The sequence below is a fragment of the Benincasa hispida genome, chromosome 8 (assembly GCF_027475165.1).
Source record: "Benincasa hispida cultivar pf3 chromosome 8, pf3_genome.v1.1, whole genome shotgun sequence".
NCBI classification, from domain to species: Eukaryota; Viridiplantae; Streptophyta; class Magnoliopsida; order Cucurbitales; family Cucurbitaceae; genus Benincasa; species Benincasa hispida.
Genome location: NC_143485.1, coordinates 64569757 through 64594924, shown reverse-complemented (window position 1 = coordinate 64594924; position 25168 = coordinate 64569757). Strand labels below are relative to the sequence as shown.

The window sequence follows — 25168 nt, the reverse complement described above, 5'->3', positions numbered from 1 at the left end:
ATTTGGGCATCTAAAAGCATAGGGAATAAAATTCAACCACAAAAAATACATAGATCCAATTTGTATTTTATGTACACCCCTTGAAACCAACAAAGTCCAAAGCAAGTAAACTCAAATAGTAAACAAATTTTTTTAGTACGACAATAAATGGAGAGTATGAAGATTTAAACCTTTGATCTCAATAGAAGAAGTACACGACAATTGACATTCAAATAGTAAACATAAGTTTGATTTTCTCTCACAAAGTTTTTTTGTACAATAAATGAAAGATAGAAAAATTTGAATCTTCAATATCAAGAAAAAAAATACACATCAAATCAATGACGGTTGAACTTTGCTCATGAGTTAATATCTTAATCATCAAGTTAAGTACCCTTGAAATGTTTGATAACACAAAAAACAATAGTTATATAATTCTAAATAGGGTATAAATCAAATTATCTTAAAAGAAACCAAAATTAGAACATGTAATAGAAAAATAGAATATTCCATTGAAAGAAGAACTAGGGCCCACCTACAATTTGTAGTAGAAGATTCGATCCCATTTCGAAACTAATAAAAAAATAAAATAAAAATGAATAAAAATGGCGTATGACTGGCGAAAGGCATAAAAATAAAAATAATGAGTGAAGAGAAAGTGCCAAAATTTCATGAATGTATAAATTGGTGTTACCTGCATGCCCGAAAGCTCTGCATAATACAACCTTCTCCCTTCCAATTCATTCAATTTCATCATATCCCTTTCCAAATAATCAAACCCACAATTTCAATTTTACCCATTTTTCCCTTTCTTTTTTCATTTGATTCTCATCCTCAATCTCAATTTCTCCAGATTTTTCCACCCCATTTTCCCCAATTTACAATTCCTCTCTCTCTTCTTCTTCTTCTTCACTCTCTTTTCTCTCGCGTTTCGTTCTGTTAATGTGAGTGTCACACTCACGAGACGATCTTATCTGCAATCTGCATTTCATTAACTCGGTGAGAACTTACCCTTTTCTTGTAATTCTTTTTCCCCATCTTTCAGTTCCTCTGCATTTGTTATCTATTTTACCGTCTGTTGATTTTAGTAATAGGCGTCTTTCTCTTGGCTTACTATGTTTTTTGTTACTTTCTTGGGGGGTTTTGGGGATGTGGGTGTCTTTGTTTTTGTATGGTTTGTAATGGGTTTTCTTTATTTTTAGCGACTGCATTGTTGAATTTTGTTTTCTGTGACTTCAAATAACTGATTAGAATCAAAATCTTGGTAACTATGTTGATTCTTGAAGTTGTACCGATGGTCTTTGCTCCAGGGATTGCTACATTTCATTTGTTCTGTTTTGCTTGACGTATGGAGAGTTGTGTACTCTGTTTAAATCAAATGTTTAATGACTTGGAATTTGAAGTAGAAAAGTATGTGTGGCGTGGCTATTATATTGTTTTCTTTCCATTTTCGACTCTTTTGTTGTATACGAATGTATTTGGTTTTCTTGCATGGATGAGTAAGGAGTCTTGGTTGTTAGAAAAAAAGAAAGAAGAAAAAAAGGAAGAGAACCATGAGAAATTTTGCCATCCTAGTTCTTTCTTTTAGTATTGTTTGATCATGTTGATGGTGTAGGTTAAACTAGTCGCTTATTAATGTTGAATTAAAAAAAGCAATCCAAGTAGTTACATGCTCTTTCTACATGTTTACAGGACTTGTATATCAATCAATGCTGTCAAACAATCATAATAACAGTCCTCCTACTCCCAGAACCAGATTGGAAAGGCTTCTTAGGGAGAGAGAGCTCAGGAGATCAAACCGGTCTTCTTCTCTCAATGAAGAAGCACGAGATGTTTACAGTCTGGGAGAAGTCAACAGTTACGATCTCTTCACATATGCTGGTGATAGCTGTGGGTCATTTAATGAGGAAGACGTCTTAGACAGGATATCAGTGGTAAAAGATATCTTCGATGGATTCCAAAGGCCAGAGGGGAAGACTCCTAAGCAACGCCTTCTAGTTGTAGCAAACAGGTTACCTGTGTCTGCTGTTAGGAAAGGGAAGGAGACATGGCATCTCGAAATTAGCGTCGGTGGTTTAGTCAGTGCACTTTTAGGTATGTTATTTCTTGTTAATTTCATCGGGTTAATTACAAGGTCGACTTTTCCTTGCTCAGTTTCTATTTCATGCGTATCTTGCAAATGTTCTACTGCTATATTAACAAGTGTTGTGGAATAAATTTCATATTAATGTTAAAAAGTAGTGATGACGAAGGTCTATATTTTTCATTCAGTTGACAAAATTTGCTTCATTATTTTGTGAACTTCATATCTTAACTGAAGGTAAAAGTCTTTCCCTTTTTCAAGGACTAAAGGAGTTCGAGGCAAGATGGATTGGTTGGGCTGGTGTGAATGTACCTGATGAAGCAGGACAGAGAGCCCTAGAGAAAGCATTAGCTGAAAAGGTATGTTTTATGACCCCTTGAATCTCTCAAATTTGATCAATAATGCTATATTGATATCGTATATGAACCTTTTGAAGTGTGCCTGAAGTCTATATGATCACACATTTAAGTAACTTCCATGCTTACTATGTTTCTGATTGCAGAAATGCATACCAGTCTTTCTTGATGAGGAGATTGTTCATCAGTATTACAATGGCTACTGTAACAACATCTTGTGGCCTCTATTTCATTATCTTGGTCTCCCACAAGAAGATCGCCTTGCAACAACACGAAGTTTTCAGTCACAGTTTGATGCATATAAGAAGGCAAACCAAATGTTTGCTGATGTTGTAAACAAATATTATGAAGAGGGAGATGTTGTTTGGTGTCATGATTATCACCTGATGTTTCTCCCAAAATGTCTTAAACAGCACAATAATACGATGAAAGTTGGCTGGTTCCTTCACACCCCATTTCCATCCTCAGAAATACATAGAACTCTACCATCTCGTTCAGAGCTGTTGAGATCTGTTCTTGCAGCTGATTTAGTTGGGTAAGAACGTTTACAGGTGTTTGTGCTATCTTTTGATATGCATGCCACTGTTTTAATATTTGCTTATAAAACTTCATACAGTAAGATTGGAACCTCTTTTCTTATTTACAATAAGAACCAAAGGAAACTTTCATTTTCTCTAAATGTTGTGAAAGTGGAAAAAAGCATGGATTCTTATTGTAGCACGTAAGTCTGTAATGAAAGCTGGATGGAGCACATTTTTCGTGTGTTTATATAATCGGAAGTAAATTTTTTCCCTTCAACATACATTATCCTATTTGTTGACATACATTATCCTATGTGTTGACTTCGTAACTTTTTGTTAGTAACCATCTGGCTTAAATATATTATACTAATAGGAGTAACATTTGCCCTTCATAGCTCACGAAAATCAATGCAATATGTAGTGCTTGCAAATAGGATTTTCTACTCACCATTGGATTGAGCTTCTTAGCCTGTATTTTATTGTCAATAGCTTTGTCTCATCAATTCTAACGTCTTATCATAATTGATTTATGACTTCTCATCATTGTGTGAATTTCCAGCTTATAGTTCTCACATGTGCTACCATCTTCATATTGTCCCCTCTTAAGGGTCTGCTAGGAAGCATTTTTGTTTCCTGTTCTTTATATTACTCTTATATCTTGTTAGGATTGAGCACGAATTATCTACATTATATTATTATGTGGATTTCCAACTTATTATCATTCTCTTCCATCGAATATTGTGCTTTTTAAAGGTCAGCTTAGTCAAAACATTTTCTTCTCTTGTGAGTGTTGCTTATTTCAAACTGTGGGCCTAAATGACAAGTCATTTCTCCTCCAGTTTCCACACATATGACTATGCCAGACATTTTGTTAGTGCCTGCACCCGTATTCTTGGATTGGAGGGTACACCTGAAGGAGTAGAGGATCAAGGAAAACTGACTCGCATAGCTGCTGTAAGACCAATTGATTATTTTGTTTTTCCTTTGATGTAGCGTTGCGCAGAAAATTCTATTCTTGCACTGAAGTCCTTTGCAATATAATATCTCGTATTTTCTTCTTTTGGGTCTTCAAACTACAGTTTCCTATTGGAATAGATTCTGACCGATTTATTCGAGCTCTTAAACTCCCTCAAGTTCAGGATCACATTAAAGAACTGCAAGAAAGATTTGCAGGACGAAAGGTAAGAGTTTTCTTTCCTTCCAATCCTAAAGATTCCTGTTTGCCTATCACTTCCATTGCTGTATAAACCCTATATACTAAAGGTTTGCAGAACTTTAGTCCTTTTGCAGTATTTGTAAGTGTTCTCAATTAAGCTTATTTATAAGCTTCATTTTGCCTCCTATTCTTATGGTATTAAATCTCTTCATTCACGATAAAAATTAGTTGAAGTGATCACTGCATTGATTGTGGTAAGGTTACTTGAGTAACTCTGTGTTCTCCCAGTTCTTCTTATGCAACTGACATCACCAGGTAATGCTGGGTGTTGACCGTCTTGATATGATTAAGGGAATACCCCAAAAGATTTTGGCATTTGAAAAATTTCTTGAAGAAAATCCAAAGTGGCGTGATAAAGTAGTTTTGCTGCAAATTGCAGTGCCAACAAGGACAGATGTTCCCGAATGTATGATCATTCTTTCTTAAACATGATATTTACATATATTATGTACTTCGTATCACAAGTTGTCAAGCTATTCTGAATTTAGTCAGTATTAAATGTTGGTTTAGAAATTGATATTTCAAATGTGTCCTCTTTTTAGTATCCTAAATACATTATTTTTTTGTGTTATCTTGAAAAAGAGGAATGGAGCATTTAAAGATCTTGTCTTATTTGCTGCTTAACAGATCAAAAGCTAACGAGTCAGGTTCATGAGATTGTTGGGCGAATTAATGGGAGATTTGGCACTCTTAGTGCAGTTCCAATACATCATCTGGTTGGTGTTCCCAATTGATTTCTATTTCCATGCGTATAACTTTCTAAAGGCTATGAATTGTTTGCACGACCGTAAGTTGAAATGTTCAAGGTAGTTGCAGTTTCAAGGTAGTTGCATTGGATTTGCTCAGAATTATTTGCATGACTTTAATATTCAGGAAGGGAAGATGATCATTTTTTTTTTTTTATCTGTAATTCATTTTCATGGTATGGTGGAGAACGTTAGTTAATGTCAATATTTGAAACTGAAGAACTGTTCCTCCTGTCATTCTTTGTAGTGCCATATTCAATTAGGCATGCTTAGTTAAAAAAGTTTGATTCCATTAAAGAAAAAAACATTGTTTTTGGCAAACTATAATCCGAGGAAACTTACAGTATCATGAATTAGGGAGGTGTAAGCGCTGTGGTTCTCCTATTTTTTCTCTTACATGATCCTCTTATGTCGTTTAGCCTACTTTATTTTCAGTCTGCAGTGATTGTGTTTATAGTGCTACATGATAACGTAAATCAGCAGCATAAAATCATTTTACATAAATTACGACTTATGAAATGTTCTATCTTTGTTTACAGGATCGTTCACTTGACTTCCATGCATTATGTGCTTTATATGCTGTCACCGGTAATACTCTCTTTATGGTGTAATTTTTATGTCTGAGATCTAATATATTCCTATTTATCCACACCTACTTGTAAAATCGATACGAACCCCGTGGCACCAAGAAAGAAATTCTAAATTGCATAGAAAGAAAATAGGGCCAGTTGAGAAACCTGAGGTTCAGTAGAAAAATCTCTCCTCTCCTCAACCTCATCTTCCATAGTTACCTAACAAACATGAAGTAACTGACCGGAGATTTCTTGATAGTTTCTCGCAAGTTTTGTGTCATGAAGCAAGTGATGCCTCAGTAATTGATTGATGATGTGGGAAGAATCATAAATGCAAATAATTGCATGCATCTTCACCGATTTCTTGGGAAGTTTCTTACACTTGACTCTGACCTATGAGCAGTGCAATTAGTAGGCTACCTATGTTTAGCTACTGGAAAAGAAAAAATAAAGAAAAGAAACCTATGTTTAGTTTTTGACATCTGTTCCTTTTAATTTTACCTTGTCCTTTTTTCTTTGCTCTTATGCAGATGTGGCACTAGTTACATCTTTGAGAGATGGAATGAATCTTGTGAGCTATGAGTTTGTTGCCTGCCAAGCTTCCAAGAAAGGTGTTCTTATTCTAAGTGAGGTAATCCACATTTTAGTTTCGTTGAGATTTTGAAAGACTAACAGGTTGGTTATATGTTTTGGCTTTAGGATATAAACTGGATCTGAGCAGCATATGATACCATTTCCAATGCTGTAATATGATGTTCATATTTCTTTGTAGTTTGCAGGTGCAGCACAGTCATTAGGTGCTGGTGCTATTTTAGTTAATCCATGGAATATCACTGAAGTTGCTGCTTCAATTGGTTATGCTTTGAATATGCCAGCTGACGAAAGAGAAAGGCGACACCATCATAACTTCATGCACGTTACAACTCACACATCCCAAGAATGGGCTGCAACATTTGTGAGGTATTAATTTGCATAACCAATGCACTGGCGACATTAATTTGCATTTAACTTAAATCTTAACTCCATAAGCTTCTTGTATGTTGAACTTCAATCTATATCTAAAAATGTTTTAACTTCCATGTCCCAAGAACATTAAACAAGTATTCTTTGAGATTTTGCTGTCTCAGTAGTTTGAGTTGCACTAACAATTCTACTTGCCAAATGAGGATTTTGTGTAATGGGATTCACTTCTTCATTTGAAGAAATAATTTTAGATACCGTGATCAAATTCTATTTCTTAAACGATTCCCATGTCCTGTTAGAAACTTAGGCAGCAAGAAGCATATGGAGAGTAACGATAAAGGAGTTTAGATCCTCACAATTGCTCCTTCATTATCGGGATCTCTTATATGGAGAAAAATGTGAAACATAACCTGAACATGCAACATTATATGAAAATGAGTCGGTTGATGCTCGGTCTAAAACAAATACTATTCTTCTGCAATTTGTCCATAAAAATAATTTTATTAGAAGGAAACTGCACTTGCTGTTTGTCACGTTTCTGGGTATGGTTTATGACACTTTCTCGTGATGTTTGACTTTCAAGTTTTTTGTCTGAAGTTTTAGACAAATTATGAAGTTCTCTTGGCTGTAGCGAACTCAACGACACCATAGTTGAAGCTCAGATCAGAACCAGACAGATACCACCTTTACTTCCAATTAGAGAAGCAGTGAACTGTTATTCTCACTCACATAATCGATTGATTATTCTGGTATACTCCCTATATCACCAAAACCATGAGTAATTAGCAAATATGGAATGACAGCTTTTTTTAACTGGTTTTTCTATAATGTTTTTCCATCCTTTATTTCTCAGGGTTTCAATGCTACCTTAACAGAAGCAGTTGATGCCCTTGGACGAAGATATGACCAAATAAGAGACATGGATCTTAAAGTACATCCAGATGTGAGAGAGCCCTTGAAGAAGCTTTGCGATGACCAAAATACTACAGTGGTTGTCCTCAGCGGGAGCGAAAGAAGTGTCCTAGATGATGTACACTTGTTCTTCTGCTTTAATGCCTACTACCCCTTCTGTATCTCGATTATAGACTTATATATGTTTCATTACAGAATTTTGGCAACTACAACATGTGGTTGGCGGCAGAAAACGGGATGTTCTTACGTCCTACAAAGGGTGAATGGATGACGACAATGCCCGAAAATTTACATATGGACTGGGTTGAGAGTGTTAAGGTATGAACTAGGAAGAATGACACTGCATTATTCAGTTACTTTCATTACCTTCTGGTTCCTTATATCTGCTCATGAATGTTAGCATGTTTTCGAGTATTTTACTGAACGAACTCCTAGATCCCATTTTGAGCTTCGCGAAACATCACTAGTGTGGAGCTACAAATATGCAGGTATGTAGCATTTACCATACTAATGAGTTTCCTCTAGAATTTTTCTAGTAACTGACTTGTACTGAACTAGATGTTGAGTTTGGAAGACTTCAAGCGAGGGACTTGTTGCAACATCTATGGACTGGTCCAATCTCAAATGCATCAGTTGATGTTGTCCAAGGCAGTCGATCAGTTGAGGTTCGAGCAGTTGGTGTTACAAAGGTGTGTCACAAATTCTAAAATGAAAACTAGACTTTCAATAGAATTTGAAAGTTTGCTCTTAAAATATGAACTGAATAGCGCTATCAAGAAAAATGAAATCTCAGATGAGCTTGTACATAAAGAGAGAAGAAGAAAGGAACACAGGAAAATGGAACAATGAACAAATAGATCATTAACTACTTAACATTTGTGTGAAAACAGGGTGCTGCCATTGATCGAATACTTGGAGAAATAGTTCGTGATAAAGGCATAAACAAGCCTATTGACTATGTTCTCTGTGTTGGACACTTCCTAACCAAGGTATATACAAACATATTCATCAAAGATCCTGTGATGTTTTTCTTATTTCCATGCACTGTACTCATAAATTCTCCTGTTATGTTGCAGGATGAAGATGTCTATACATTTTTCGAACCCGACCTTCCTTCTAAAGTGCCACCTGCAGCCAGAACAGTAATCACCAATCCTTTTGGAGGAGCACCGGCACCAAAGAACCCAAACAATGGAGTCTCACCAAGCAGGTCGGCACGCCTCAAGAAACAGCGCTCCCTTTCCATTTTAGAAAGAAGAGCAAATAGTCACGGGAGTGCAGTGTTTTGGAGGCCTGTAGTGCAGGATCGATTGTCGCTGCACGAGGGTTCATCTGTTCTTGATCTCAAGGGTGACAATTACTTCTCCTGTGCTGTGAGGCGAAAGCGATCCAATGCTAGATATCTTCTTGGATCATCAGATGATGTAGTCACACTTGTGAAGGAGTTGTCAGAATGTTCAGAGTCAAATTTGAGTTAGACGAACAAATTGGTGCATTTTAGGATCATAGTTGGAAAATTCTCCATGGTCAATTGACAGTGTATTTTAGTGAATAGCAGCAATAAGTTGACATCTTCTTTTTCCTTTCATTTCCCTTTGGTTCTCACTGAAAGTAATACCCCATTCATTTAGATGTTGCAGATGTAACTGTGAACAGCGAACACAACGCCAGATAAATACAAGTTTCGAAACCTTTTTTTTTTTTTTTTTTTAGCAAAAAGCCAGATCCAATTTTAGAGCTTTTTTGTTTACATTACTTGTTCGTATTGGATTTTCATCATCACCCACAAATAAAAATCAAGAACAGATAAACCCTAAATGGAAAAATATCATGATGAATCCAAAAATACAAATTGGTGGCCCGCAAAGCTTGTTTAAAATCTTAACATATACGAAGAAAGAGAGTCGAGAAAAGGGAGGGAAACGCTAACCCTAATGCAGGAATTCGAGCTTTTTCTTCACTGAAATCAGTTGTTTCATATAAAATTGCTAAAAAACGAGCTAATAAATGGAAGAAATTTTGAATACTACGAAGTTGGAAGAGGAGATACCTAATAAGGAAGCCATGGATAGTTCTCCACTCCAAGCGACCTCTCCAGAGCCAGAGGAGAGAATCCAGAAATCTGAAGATCGTAAAATCACAATACTGTGAACTTAATGGAAAAAAAAAATTTGGACCATTTCTCGATTTGTGCGTGTCATCCTTGCGCAGGGGCCATGCTAATCTTCTCTGTATCGTTCCAATTTTATCGGATGTCCCCGAAGGGACGATAGTAGGAGGTTGTCGTTGTCATATAAAGCATTATATTGCTTTAAAACTGAGCGATGTGGGATAATATGGGAATGGGGTCCATATTAACTGATATTTACTAATAAACTTATATTTATTTTCTTTGTTCGTTTACATATTACATTTCAGGATATTTCGATTTAACAAGATGTATCCATAATTTACCACTTTATTTAATCTCTGACAAAAGTTTTTAAATTTTTAGATTTTACATTAATTGGTTTTTTAAAAAATAAAAGGCTAAATTATACACATACAAAGCATCCTAGACTTTAATGTACGTTTAAATATTATGTACCTAAATTTTGAAATGTTTTATTTTTATTTTTGAATATTGAAATTATTTTCAAGAATTTATATAAGTTAAATAAAGGATGAAAATTGATTTTAATAATTGATGTACAAAATTAGAAGACATACATAATTGAATTAGTTTTTCTATTGTACCTAAAATGATAGCATTTTTAGCCTACATACGTAATTATTTCACATTAGCAAAGATATCAGTGTTTGACAACCACTTAAACAGTGAATTTTCTTTAATTATATAAGATTGACATGCTTAATTTATACATTCATGTGTTGAAAGTGTGAAGATAAAGGATCGAACCTTCCACCTCTAGAATAGAATGTCATGTCAATTACTACTAAGCTAAATTACTTTGGCCGTTAATATATAGTTTCTAAACTTTAAAAATGTCTAATAAGTACCTAAAGCCTCATTTAGTAATTATTTTATTTTTAGTTTTTAGTTTTTAAAAATTAAGTTTGCAAACACCCTTACCACTTATTTTTTGCCTTGTTATTTATATTTTACCCATGTTCTCAAAAAGCAAACCAAAGTGTGAAAACTAAAAAAGTAGGTTCTATTTGGTAACTATTTCGTTTTTTTGTTTTTTACATTTAAAAATTAAGTTTATTTATTCTTCTTTTTTTACAATGATTTGCATCTTTCTTAAGTACAATAGTTAAATTCTTAGCCAAATTCAAAAAATAAAAACAAATTTTTAAAAGTTACTTTTTTAGTTTTCAAATTTTTGTTTGATTTTTTAAACCATTGATTAAACATAGATAACAAATGAAGAAATATAGAGGTGAAAATAGTGTCTATGAGTTTAATTTTAAAAAACTAAAAACAAAAAATGAAATGGTTATCAAACAAAATCTTAGTTTTTGAGAACTTGTTTTTGTTTTTAGAATTTAGTTAGGAATTCAACTATTGTATTAAGAAAAATGTAAATTATTGTAATTTAACCTTGTGCTTAATATCTTATATATCTTTTAGATACAAAATTCAAAATCCATTTGTAATTTAACCTTCATATTAATATGATTTTAGGTGCGATATATGATATCTAAATTAAATAATATTAATTACAAAATCTTACTATATATATAAAAGGCAAGATAAAGAAGAATCTTTAGATTCCCAATGTCGTTAATTTTTTTTTAGAATACTCATTTTACCCTCACAATCACACCTCCTTCAACAATTCTTATCCTGACCACAAATAGTTATACATTTTTTTTTTTTTTTTACCTATTTTACTTTTTTATTCTTTTTTTCTTTATGGAGCCTCTTTTTTTTAAAAAAAAAAAAAAAAAAAAATTATTTTAACATATATACCATTCAAGAAATAAAAGTAATTGCATTTATATTTATTTTTCAATAGAAAGAGGATTCAGGATCTAAACCATTTTTATATTTTAAGGAGATATAACTCAAAAAAACTATTTGAAGTTTTTTCTCCAAAACTAGAGGTTAATTGATAGTGTATTATTATTTTTACCTTCGCAATAATAACCTCAATTATGTATAATATTAGATTTTATGAACATTCATTTATTTATTAATTATTTATTTTTAACATAATACATCCTCACATGTTTTTTTTTTTTTTTTTTTTTTTTGGCATCACTCACATAATAAATATACATCTTTTTGTTTTTCCTTCCCCCAGACTAACCAAATAAAACATGTATATAGTTTTAGTTATTATCTTTTTTATTACTACATTCATTTAAAAATTTAGAAAAAAATATTTTTTTAATTCTTAAATTTTGGATCTAGTTTCTATTTAGTCCTTAGATTTTAAAATGTTAAACATTTAGTTCGTAAGTTTTCAGTTTGGTTTTAATTTACTCTATGGATTTCAAAAAGTTACAACTTTATCCTTAACATTTGAATTTTGTTTCAATTTAGTCATTATATTTCTAGATTTATACTTTTAACTTTGATTATTCACTAAATATTCATTTTCTATCTTTAATGTTTATTTATGATAATAAATTAAAAATCATTAAAACAATTATAATAATTAAATTTCACTATTTTTTATCACTTTTAAAATTGAATTTAAAATTTCACATCGTAATTATTTTTAATTATCAATAGATATCGACGTCAATAATTGAAAGTGAGTATTTAATGAAAAATTAAAATTAAACATGTAAAATCTTGAAATTCAGGAACAAAATTGAAACAAAACTTATATCACGGGTTAAATTGTAACATTTTGAAACTTAATGACTAAATTGAAATAAAACCCAAAACTTAACAACTAATAGTTAACATTTTAAAACTTCAAAACTAAATAGAAACTAGGACCAAAACCTAAAGTACTTTTCCAAAAGTTTATATTCTAAATAATATAAAATTTAAAAACCAAATGGCACGATTCCAACCAGGATCTCGTATTTCGGAGAGTCCATCAAAATGTTGTTTGTTGACAAACTTTTTAGCTTCTGACATTTCTTTTTTTGTGTGTGAAAACGTGGTGTAGTTTGTCGAGAAACCTTTCACGCAAAAGGATTTTTTATGTATTTATTTTTATTATTTGATATTTTCTAGGAAAATATTAGGAGTCTTCAAAAAATCCCATAATCCGAAAAAATCGATCAACCTAACTAACCCATGTGGTTTGGGTTGGGTTATCAACTCATTTGGAATGAGTGAGGTTGTGTTCAAATAAATGAAAAGTTTATGGGTTGGATTGGTTCATGAGTTCACCTAATATAATCCAAACCAATCCGAATAAACCTGAGTTTATTATTAACTTTAAAATATATTTTTTTATTACATATAACACATTATTTATACATATATCGATTTTAATTTTATTTAATTCAAAATTTTTTTTTAATAATTTATTCTTCAACAACTCTTAAAACTAGTTTCTTTGCACTCTAGAAAGGAAATTTTCACTACATAAATTGAAATTGAGTTATTAATTTTAATTCAATATATGAAAATAATTAAATAAGATTTTTACATATTTACGTTGTGCTTCTTTTAAGAAATTTTTTTAACAAATGACCCAATTAAACCGAACCAACCCAACTCAACCCAAATATTTCATGGCTAGGTTGGGTTGGGTTCATTTTTTAATAAGGGTTGTTTTAGTTGAAAAAATTTATAACCCGAACAATTGGATTGGGTCTACAAAGTCTTTCAACCCAATCTAACCCAACCCATAAACACACCTAGAAGATATCACGTTTTTAGGGAAGAAGAAACTTAATCGAGTGTTTGGACACCAATGGGAACAAACACAAATGGTTGGAAGAACGAGTGAGCGACGAATGGAGTATCTGGACACCTCTCCACTCTCTTAATTGATTTTTACGATGGAGCCCTAAAGAAGATGAAGATCTACTTAAATTCAAAATTGCTAATGAACTTAATTTACTTAAATGCCTCCAATATTAAAATTATTATTTTAATTATCATTTTTAATAAAAGAGATTAGGTTCAATCCACTGTCTTGATCCACTTGGCTGATGAAAAAAATGGGATCACTTCTTATGGAATAAAGACCTAAAATCCCTAATAATAAACCAAAATAGGAATAGCACATGATATTATTAGAAATATGTTTTTCTTCAAATATTCTCATTCTTTTTTATTGAATCTAATGTATACTTAAAATTAAAACCTACATAAATGCTATTAGTATTTTCCTAATTTAACATTAATTTACCAAACATCGTAACGAATTTTCTCAAATCAAAATAATTTTACTAAGGGTGGTTAATATTTTTCTAATTGATAATTAATATCAAACACCTCAACTAATTTTTTATTAATTGTTTTTTTAATAACAATTCATTCATATATCAATGATACTAAAAAACAGTCATGAAAGTCCAAAACTCTTATACATAGATTTTGTTTCCGACTAAAAATGAATTTTTTATTTTACATTTTAATAACTCTGAAATTTTGTCATTATTTAATGACGGTTAATTATAGTCATTAATTGTTGACACAGAAAAACTATCATAATAGTTAAAGAGTCCGAAATGGTTCGTTTTGTCTTTTCATTTTCCTATATTTAATGGCTCTTTTTTATGGTCATTAATCTGTGACTAAAAAACTATAATGAATTTCAAAAGATTCGAAAAATTCCGTAAATTTGATTCTTGCAAAGAGTTTACTCTAAGAGGAGGGCCTTTGTTGTTTGATAGGTTCATGTTAGTTCTGGAAGTTCCTAAGCAAAATGTTGAAAGAATCAATGCTATCTTTTGACAATGTGACATTCTGGATTCGTTTACTAAATCTTCTTTTGGAGTTTCAAAACAGATATATTGTTAAAAAATTGTATAGAGGTGAATTCTGGATTTGTCTGATAATTATTTATTGGTTCTCGTTTTTTATTGCTTGCACTTTTTCCATACATTTTCTCTTATTTTATAGTTTAATTATATAAAATAAAAAGTATGTACTATATATATATATATAAAAAAAAAAGTATAAAACATTTACAGTATCAAATACACGTCTTTATGAAAAATTAATAACAATAATACAATTGTTTCTATCATTTATATGCATTTAAAATTTGATTTGCAATATTATTTCTTATTCAAGTCATTTGTTTTAAATGATGTTGACTCAAATTAGTTAGATTATTATGATAAATTTCATGGTTGTAAAATATTAGAGTGAATGTCTTAGCAAACAAAATCTATATATGGTAAAATTCTAAGTGATTTCAATTGTATTAAAACTTAAAATTTAAAATTTAAAATACTATATAAACATGCCTATTGAAAATTTTTAAATTCAATATTCAAAAAATATTTAAACAAAGATATTGAAAATTTAAGATTTGGAAATCAAAATATAAATAAATCTAAATGTTGAAAATTTTAAAATTCAAAATTAAATTAACAAAAAATTAATAAAGAAAGGAAAGAAATATAAAGTAAATGAGCAAAATTAATATGTATTAGAAAGAAATATAAAAAAATGAGAGAGAGATATAAAAAATTAAGTAAATCTATATCTATCTATACTATATTAAAAGGGACAAAAATAGGAGAATTTTATATTCTTATGTTTTTTAATAATACATATTCTGTCCTTACAATTGTTTATACTTATTGGAAAAAAAAAAAAGAACTTACGTAGGGGCACATCGTATACAACGAATAGGTGGATGGGAAAAAACTCCGACTTATCACTACAATTGCAAATAGAAACAACACGACTCTATTACTATATTATATAGGTGCAATCTAACTATAAAAAAAATTTGATAATCTCATTGTCATTTATCAATTTTCATAATCTCAATGTGATGCTATAAGAAAATTTTATATCAAAGAAACCTTTCTAGAAATAGTAAGGATTAAAAAAAAAAATCTAAAGCAATTGAACCTGATCAAGATGAGACTTTGAAGATTTAGACTAAGTTAATGGAGAGGTATTGTTATCTATCTTTACAACTAAATTAGTAGTGTGTTTTTGAGAAGTTTGAAGATACTCTTTCCTTGTAAAACAACAAAGTAAAAAAGAATCGGGATGAGATTTCTATTTGAATGAGAAAAGAAAAAAAGAAAAAAAAAGAAATTGGATAAGATTTCTCTTTGGATGAGAAAAGAAAAACGAAATAAAAGAATTATGATGAAATTTAAGTTTGAATAAGATAAATTATTAGATGTACTGTTTTCACTATCTCATGAGTTACATGGTAACCATTTTTTCTATACCACCTAGCAACACATATGCAAATACTTAGGGAAAAGAGAGTATTGAACCAAAACCAACCTATGATTGGTTGAAAATTGATAATCGAAACTTGAGAGAAAATTTGATTTTGATCCATACAACTTCTTTGTAATTCGTTTATTCTTTCTTGTTTGGAAAAAAAAAAAAAAGGTCTAATTTTATTTTGTTTTGGCCATTACAGATTTGTTGGAAGAAGATTTTTATATAACACACTTTTTTAGAAAATTTAGAAATCTTCGGTAGAAAATAGTTTTAGAAACAATAAACAAGAACAATTATCAAATAAGTCAAAATCTTAAAAAAAAAAAAATAGAAATATAAACAAGAAACAGTAGATGAGAATATTATCAAACGGACCTCATGGATCCATAAAATTGCAAAGGAGAGTTTATGGATTCAAATAAGGTCCGAAATACTTCTCAATTTCAATTACTCATTCAGAATTTCAAAAAGGCATAGAAAAATCCCAATCAAATCCAGGAAATATGAATCTGTTTTCATTACAAGACTTCTGGGTTTTAATGTTGATTGACAACCGACATTAAAGATAGTGTTATTAAAGCCCTTTAATGTCAGTTGCATTTAATGTTGGTTTTAAACCGACATTGAAGAGGGTGTACAATGTCGGTTTAAAATCGACATTAAAGACAACTGACATTAAAGGGCTTTAATAATACTATCTTTAATGTCGGTTGTCAACTGACATTAAAGCCCTTAGAATTATTGTCCATTTTTTTCAATTATTGTCCGTTTTTTGTAAATAACATGTTCTTTTTTTCAATTATTTTCTATGTATTCTATATAATTATTGTCCAATCCATTTTTAATGTCGGTCACAAAGTTAAAAATGACATGTCCCTAAAACCAAGTTAATCAAACTGTACATGCACAAAATAAATTCTTAATTGCTTTCACAAATCCATAATAATAAGTTACAAAAAAGGAATTAGAGATGATAATTTAACTCTAAAACCAAGGTAATCAACAAATTATAAAAAATTCATAAGCGTTACATAGCAAAATTAAATTTTTGATTTAAACAAGAGCGAAAACTTAGTTTTAAACTATAAAAAAAAAAAAAAAAAAAAAAAAAAAAAAAAAACAAAACAAACAAAACAAAACAAAAAGCAAAACAAAAGTGCACACTTGTTCTGTAGATTGGGTCTCCACATTTACAAAGGACACCATCACCTTCTAAGGGGTTCTTGGACCATTCCGAAGTCTGAACATCATTTTGTTCTGTAAACTAGTTCTACACATTAACCAAGAGGCTAACAAACCTGCCAAGAACGGTGATAAAGGTCAAACAACAATAATTAGATTCAAACAAATTGTAGAACAAGGAGAGAGAGGTGGTGATCAACAACTGCAAGAATTTCCTCAGCTAGTTTACAGACAATGGATATACAATACTAGACTTAAAAGAGCACGATACAACAACTATTTCCAAACCTAAAGGGTCAAACTTTAGTACTTCTTACCAACACTTATGACAATAACCATATTTCCTCAGCTAGTTTACAGACAATGGATATACAATTCTAAATTAAACATTGTAAAAGAATATGTTCTTAGAGCATAGCAATTTATAATCATGGTGAAAGAAGATCAAAATAACAATAACCATACGTGCTTCACAAGAGTAGCTAATAATATTCTTATGAAAAAATTTCCCCCAAGAACTAGGAAGCTAATAAGCTTAACAAAGGTTTTCTGAAAAAGAATTTGAATGAGCAAACTAAATCAAGCTAGTAAAGTTTTGTAAAGCAAAATCCAATTATTAATTTGAATAGGAGTAATACAATACTTTCCGGAACGCAGCCCGGGATAAGCGTGACCATGTATATATATCTACAATACCTGGCAACAGAATCCAGTGATGGTAGACCATAACCACCACTAATAACAGGACTAGCGACACCCCTATTTTGTAAGCTCTATAATGGCAATGGAGGGTTCCAAAATGCCACCGTACCACATTGGTCCGGTCTCTTGTCATCAAGAAAGACCCAATTAGCATTTTCATGATTTGAATAAATATAGGTAACTTGGTGAACGTCACAAAAGAGGTTTCTTATCAAATTTAATCAAAATGAAGGCATCAAAATGAAGACATCAAGCTCATGAACTAACTCTTTAAGTTCCTCCACATGATAAGTGCATCTTTAACCTTCTTACCAAACAGAGCATGTGAATAAGGTTATTATATGTACATAAATCCGGACCAGAAGACTTCAATGGCACTATTTTGAGCTTATTACATGCTATAACTCGAAAAGTGAAAAGTAGATAATAAAGAAAGAAAAATGAACAAATAAGTAAAGTAAGGATCATGCTAGCATGCAAGAATTCCCTTCGACAAAGGATCGTGCTAGCATGCAAGAATTCCCTTCGACATCGTTGCAATCTGAAAGGAGAAGAAAAGAGAAACAAGAAGCAAATCCATGATAACACCTAAGGAGTCTAATTCCATATCGATATAAAAGTAAAAGAAAAAATGAATAAACTAGCAATGGCAATGAAGATTGAAGTGATTATGCATGAGTCCAATTAAAGAGCTCGGTCATTATTGTTAAGAATGCCAACACAGCCAGCCACGTCACCAAAGAAAAATCTACTCAACAACTCCGTCAGCAATGAAAGTCTTTATAATTACAGTCTTACTATTTAACAAAAGAATAGTTTAGTTACAAAAGGACCAATCAGGTCACAACACATGTATGGCCATTCTGTTATTGAATTATTTCTGAATTCCCAAATTAGGGATTCCAATTGTATAAAAGCAACAACTATGTATATTTAATATAATAAGAAAAATAGAAAAGCCAAGTTGGCATATACTATCGTCTACCGTCCCTTCGAATTCTTCATCAACCGATTGCGAACGCTTCAGCTTCCAGTGTGACCATGTCGTCCTCTTCAGCTTTCGAATTTGTCTTGGTAACAAAGAGAACAATGACCAACGTCAATCAAGGAAACCTGGGAACCACCCTCGGCACAACCAACTTCAGCTACCCACCCTTAAACCAACTCCTCAATCAGATAACTTCCATCAAACTCGATCACAACAATTTCCTTCTGTGGAAAAACTTGGCGCTTCCAATCCTTCGGAGTTACCGGCTCGAAGTGCACCTAACCGGACAAAAGGTATGTCCCACAATGTTTTTACAATCTGAAATTGGTGAGAGTATGCCGACTGGATTGACTAAAGCAGGAGCTACTCCGCTCAACTCAGAAGGAAGCTCCGATAGTGGAGCTTTGATAACGAGCAAAAATGCACATTATCATAGTACTAAGTTCTTAAACAATGCTGGCTTGCGTTGATAAAACATGTTAAATTGTGTCCAAAAAGCATTAAGTTTATTATATTGCGGCTACATGCGTTCGTCGCATAGGAATAGTTGATTTTTGTGTTTTTATGCAGAATATGTGTTGAAGTAAGGCGGAAATTGCAATCATAGGAAATCATCGGTCGAGCGCAACATTATCGTAAGGATTTGCGGTGATTGTGTTCGCAAACATTTGCCCAGAAGGATTGCCACAACATGGTGGGTGCATCTGGGTGAAAGGCTAATTAATCGTGATGGGACAGAAAGATTATGACAGTCGAATCCGAATTAAGTTGACAGCCGATAACAATCACAAGTACATTCAGCTTTTCGGTGACAAATATTCAGTGCATTAGTCAGGAATTAAAGCCATCCCATCTATACAATCATGAGAGAGAAGCTGCCTTTCACCCTGGATGTTCTATAAATATCAAGGGCATCCTTCAGAAAAGAGGTTGATCAGTTAATCAGTTCACTAGTTTACGAATTTGAGAGCTCAGCTCGTCTTTATTCATAGTTTTCCTTTCGTTTTAAGGCGGAGCGATAGAAGAGTGGTGACGCTAGAGATCGCTCAGGGAAACTCAAGAGAGAACCTTGAGACGTAGAAGCAGAGAGCGGACCGACTCTCGTGAGAGCGAGATTATCTTTTGAGCACGAGTAGGAAAACAGTGTAAAAGCCTTGGCAGCAAGAGATTGCTACCAGGCCCTTCATTCTATACTTGTATTGTTATTTTGTACTTCATCTTTATATTTATACAATAAATGTTCTATTTCTACATCTGTTCACTCTCTTAGCACGCATGAGTAGCTAAACTAGTCGAATGGGTTGAGAAGAACTAAGCTAACATGACCTAGGAAGTTCATTGCTTGCGATTGTCTTGTTTTATGTTGTGCCAAATACCCTCTAGAGCTACTCGAAAGAGAGTCTAAAGAAAGAACCTAATGACTCGAGAGAGCTAGGTTAGAATCTGGACTCGAGAGAGCAAGATTAGAATTGCATAAACAAGAGATAGGGATTTAGAGATAAGCTCTGTTTGTTAACCTGCATCGCATGCATCCTAGAGATGGGAATGATATTATGTGGTCTCCTTATTTGTGTGTGTGTCATTTTGTCATCACATAAATAAGAATAGAGGCTTATGTGTAGGTCCTATAGACTTAACACATATATCGCAAGCGTTCTAGCCTTAGAAGCCGTGGCATTCGCACCGAGAGGTGGTTTACTATTGTATGCATGTTGCATAATCGCATAGCATGAATGCATCCTAGGAAATGCTAAGCCAAAACTTTTCTCAACCCGTTCACCGCATACTCATCGAATTTCCCATTTAATCAACTCTTTTCAAAATTTGACGCATTTATTTTTTATTTTTTATCATCGCAAACAACACACAACAACTATTTATTTATTTGGTTACCACAAAGTTTTCATAAAAATTACCAACGCAACCTGCTTTCACAAGTCCCTGAGTTCGACCCTGGACTTACCAGGAAGCTCAGTGGAATTTACACTTAGATTTCGCTGAGGAAACTTGAGTACACAATGCAATTTCACCATCACATATCATCCATAATTCACTTCATAAAATCAAACATCAAGTTTTTGGCGTCGTTGTTGGGGACTTCGGCAAAATAGTGTGCTAACGGTAATTTTTTTTATTTCTTTACAGACTCTCAATCTCTAGCGAATTACAACCCGGAGATTGAGAGAAAATTTAGACGGAGACTGAGAGACTGTAAACAACAAACACAGCCAGATAAAGAAGAGATGGCAAAGCAGCCTGAAAATAGAGCACCAAATGATAATAATGTCATGGCGAATCCAATCCTGCTGGCAAACGATCGCAATAGACCCATTAGGGACTACGCATCGCCAAACCTCTATGATTTCTCTCCAGCAATCATGAGGCCTGCTCTCGACAGAAGCCGATTCAAAATGAAGCCGATGATGCTGTAGATGATTCAGACTGTAGGACAATTCGGAAGAAGGCGTGGCGAGGACCCGCATGCCCACCTCCGAAGCTTTATTGAAATCTGCAATACTTTTGTGTTCCCAAACATCTCTACCGAAGAAGTTCGACTAACTTTGTTCCCATTTTCTCTCTGTGATCAAGCTAGGAAATGGGCATATTCTCTCGAGCTAGGAGAGATCACTTCTTGGGAGCAGGTCATGGAAAAGTTTATGAAGAAATACTTTCCACCTACTGAGAATGCTAGACGAAGGAAACTCATTATAAATTTTGAACAAGACATGGACGAATCGTTCAACGATGCCTGGGCGAGGTTTACAAGGTTGGTCAAGGACTGTCCACACAATGGTTTGCCAGACTGCCTTCAAATGAAATTTTTTTATCATGGTTTGAATCCCGCTTCGTAGACCACTGCTAATGTGACAACCGCTGGTGGTCTGCTTGATAAAACGTATGACGAGGCGAAGAATATATTGGATCGCATCTCTAAGAACCATGAAGATTGAAGAGAGAGTGACCAAAGATTGAGACTCAAAGACAATGACGCAAGTAATGGTGCTATTGCTTCACTACAAAATCAGATGACCGCAATGATGAACTTAATCCAGGGAATTGCAATCAGCAGCTCAACACCACAAAATGGGAAAATCAATATAATCAGCCAAAACGTCGCAAGGTGTGTGACTTGTGATGATGGGCACGTGATGGAAGATTGCCCGCAAAATCCACAATCCGTTTACTTTATGAAAAATAATCCCTTTTCGAATACCTACAACTTCGGGTAGAGAAACCACCCCAATTTTACTTGGAAAAATCAGCAACAGAAGACTGTGGAGGGAGAAAAGAAGAAGCATAGTCGGGCAGCTCCCATTGCAGCTAAGCCTGAAAATGCGGTGACGCAAGAAGATGAAGGAGAAAAAGAAGCAGTAGAACCAGAGGTTGCATCAACCTCAAAGTCATCTGAGACGGGAACTATGAAAGTGCAGTTGCCTCATTTCCTGCAGAGACTAAGGAAGAAAAAGAACGAAGAGGTACAATAACAACGCTTTCTGTCTATGTTAAAACAATTACATATTAATATTCCTTTCAGTGAAGCGACTGAGGAGATGCCTGCCTACGTAAAGTTTTTGAAGGATATGGTAACTAAGAAGAGAGGAGCTGGTAAGTTTGCCACGGTAGCGCTAACACAAAGTTCAAAATCAATAATTTCATTGAAGATGAGCGATCCTAGGAGCTTTACTATACCATGCTCCATAGGAGGACTGTACATTGGGCAAGCCTTGTGTGACCTAGAAGCCAACATAAATTTGATGCCTCTGTTAATCTTTAGGCAGCTGAATGTGGGGCAACTTGTACCCACAACGGTGACTCTTCAATTGTCCGATAGATCTCTGGTGAATCCAGAAGGAAAGGTGAAAGACATACTGATAACCATTGACAAATTTATCCTACCAACCGACTTCATCATTTTGGACTATGAGGCCGAAAAAGATGTGCCCATCATTATGGAGCGACCATTTTTTTCAACAGGTCGTGCTCAGATTGATGTGCATAAAGGGGAAATCACTATGAGTATCAATGGACAGAAGCTCAAGTTTAACATAATTCGTGCCATGAAGTTTTTGGATGAAAAAGACCTGCATGACTCAGATGATGACCAGAATTTGATTGAAGAAGAAAAGTTTAATGAAGAGAATGAAGAAGAGGATGCTGACGCATCCATTATTGCCTGTAATGCGATCATAAAAAAATGAACAAGAAAGAAGAAATGATCGCAAATCAAGAAGAAAAGCCAACAGAAAAAGAAGAAAGAAAAACAACGCAACCATCCCTAGTAGAACCACCAACGCTGGAATTAAAGACCCTACCGAATGACTTAAAGTACGTATTTTTGGGACAGAATGAGAAGCTGCCAGTTATCATTTCTCTGAGCTCAAGAAGACCAGGAGAATGCGTTGATGAGCATTCTAAGGAAACATGTGCGAGCAATATGCTGGACGTTCGCCGACATAAAAGGAATTAGCCCAACGTACTGTATGCACCACATTCATCTTGAAGAGGACCACAAAGCAATGATCGAACATCAATGCAGACTCAACCCTGCGATAAAAGAGGTCATCAAGAAAGAGATCATTAAATGGTTAGATGCGAGCATTATCTATCCTATAACAGATAGCACGTGGGTCAATCCTGTGCAGTGTGTGCCGAAAAAGGGTGGCATGACAGTAGTTCTGAATGAAAAGAATCAATTAATACCACAAAGAACCGTCACTGGGTGGTGCATTTGCATGGATTACCGCAAGCTGAACGTGGCCACAAAGAAAGATCATTTCCCTTTGTCGTTCATTGATCAAATGCTGGACTGTCTAATTGGAAATGACTTTTATTGCTTTCTGGATGGTTATGCCGGGTACAACCAGATTATGATAGCTCTAGAAGACCAAGACAAGACCACATTCACTTGCCCATATGGGATCTTCGCTTTTCGCCGCATGCCATTTTGCCTCTGCAATGCGCCAAGCACGTTCCAAAAGTGCATGATGTCTATCTTTTCAGACTATCTTGAGGACTCTGTCGAAATCTTTATGGAAGACTTCTCTGTTTATGGGAACACTTATGAAGTCGTCTAGCCAACTTGGAGAAGATACTGAAGAAATGCGAAGAAATGAATTTGGTGCTTAATTGGGAAAAATGCCATTTCATGGTGAAGGAGGGCATAGTGTTGGGACACAGAGGTTTTCCGGGATGGGTTGAAGGTGGACAAAGCAAAAATCGAAGCAATTGAAAAACTTCCACATCCAAAAAGCAATTGAAGGTTGTGCAAAGCTTCTTGGGGCACGCTGGATTCTACAGACGCTTTGTCAAAGACTTTTCAAAAATAGCACGATCACTGAGTGCGTTGTTAGAGGCTGACAGAAAATTTGAGTTTGACAACAACTGCCTTAACACATTCAGAGTTTTTAAGAATGCGCTGATTACCGCACCCGTGTTGATTGCACCTGCCTGGACACTTCCTTTTGAAATTATGTGCGATGCAAGCAGGTATGCGATGGGAGAAGCTCTGGCACAAAAGAGAAAAACAATCTTGCATCCCATCGCATATACGAGTAAAACATTAAACCCTGCTCAGACAAATTATACCACGACAGAGAAAGAGCTTCTGGCGGTAATTTTTGCGTTGGAAAAATTTCGAGCATATCTGCTGGGGAAAAAGGTACTCATCCATACTGATCATTCGGCAATAAAGTACTTAATGACAAAGAAGGTTGCAAAGCCGAGGTTGATCAGATGGGTTCTCCTCATTCAAGAATTTGACATAGAAATAATTGACCGGAAGGGGACAGAGAACCAAGTTGTGGATCACTTGTCTAGATTGGAAAATCCTGAGGTTGACCGCAATGAGTTTGAGGTGAGTGCGGTGTTCCCAGATGAGCAACTGTTTCATATTGAAGAATTACCCTGGTATGCAGACATAGTCAATTATCTGGTTTGCGAGCAATTTCCTGAAGATTACACCTACCACCAACAAAGGAAGCTCAAACATGAATGCAGACATTATTATTGGGATGAGCCGAATCTGTATAAAAGAGGAGCAAACCAGATTTTGCGATTATGCATACCAAATACTACTCAATAACGTATATTATCGTAATGTCATGACTCACCATATGGTGAACACTTCGGAGGATAGCGCACCGCAGCTAAAGTTTTATAGAGTGGATTCTTCTGGCCCACATTGTTTAAGGATGCAGCTGACTATGCCATGAAGTGCGATCAGTGCCAACGCACAGGTAACATTTCATGGAAACATGCAATGCCAATGAACACCATCTTGGAACTTGAATTGTTCAACGTATGGTGGATTGATTTCATGGGACCATTGCCTCCACCGAATGGTAAACATTATATTTTATTAGCCGTCGATTATGTATCCAAGTGAGTAGAAGCAATAGCATGCGCCGCAAGCGATGCGGCTGTCGTCTCCCAATTCCTGAAGAAATATATTTTTCACTTGTTTTGGCACTCCCCGTGCCATAATAAGTGATGAAGGATCCCACTTTATCAACCATAACATCAAAGAGCTTCTGCGCAAATACAACATCTTCCATAAAATGGCCACCGCATACCACCTGCAGACGAATGGTCAGGCCGAGGTGTCCAATCGAGAAATTAAACTAAGAATTGAGAAGGTAGTAAGGCCTTTGCGAAAAGATTGGGC

The 25168-nt window shown here is 34.0% G+C and overlaps 1 protein-coding gene, 1 long non-coding RNA gene and 1 other non-coding gene across 4 annotated transcripts; 1 reads left to right on the top strand and 2 right to left on the bottom strand.

Annotated features, from left to right (window-relative positions):
* Positions 1-639: 639 nt before the first annotated feature.
* LOC120083322 (alpha,alpha-trehalose-phosphate synthase [UDP-forming] 1-like) lies at positions 640-9067 on the top strand. 2 transcript variants are annotated; one of them, XM_039039027.2, is made up of 18 exons: positions 640-978; positions 1672-2073; positions 2324-2421; positions 2565-2953; positions 3779-3893; positions 4019-4120; positions 4411-4561; positions 4783-4871; positions 5441-5489; positions 6004-6104; positions 6246-6433; positions 7068-7185; positions 7290-7466; positions 7544-7666; positions 7749-7836; positions 7907-8037; positions 8239-8337; positions 8425-9067. In XM_039039027.2, the coding sequence occupies exons 2-18, from the start codon at positions 1689-1691 to the stop codon at positions 8824-8826; spliced, it is 2805 nt and encodes a 934-aa protein (XP_038894955.1). In that variant the 5' UTR covers positions 640-978; positions 1672-1688; the 3' UTR covers positions 8827-9067. The 2 variants fall into 2 exon arrangements, with proteins under 2 accessions (XP_038894955.1, XP_038894954.1); XM_039039026.2 differs by having other exon boundaries at positions 693-978; positions 8239-9067.
* LOC150034787 (uncharacterized) lies at positions 8187-9619 on the bottom strand. Its single transcript, XR_016531425.1, has 2 exons — positions 9399-9619; positions 8187-8994 (listed from the first exon to the last, which is right to left on the bottom strand). It is a non-coding gene; the product is annotated as an uncharacterized LOC150034787 (long non-coding RNA).
* Positions 9514-9616, bottom strand: LOC120084325 (U6 spliceosomal RNA). The gene has a single exon (XR_005483688.1). It is a non-coding gene; the product is annotated as a U6 spliceosomal RNA (small nuclear RNA).
* Positions 9620-25168: the final 15549 nt, after the last annotated feature.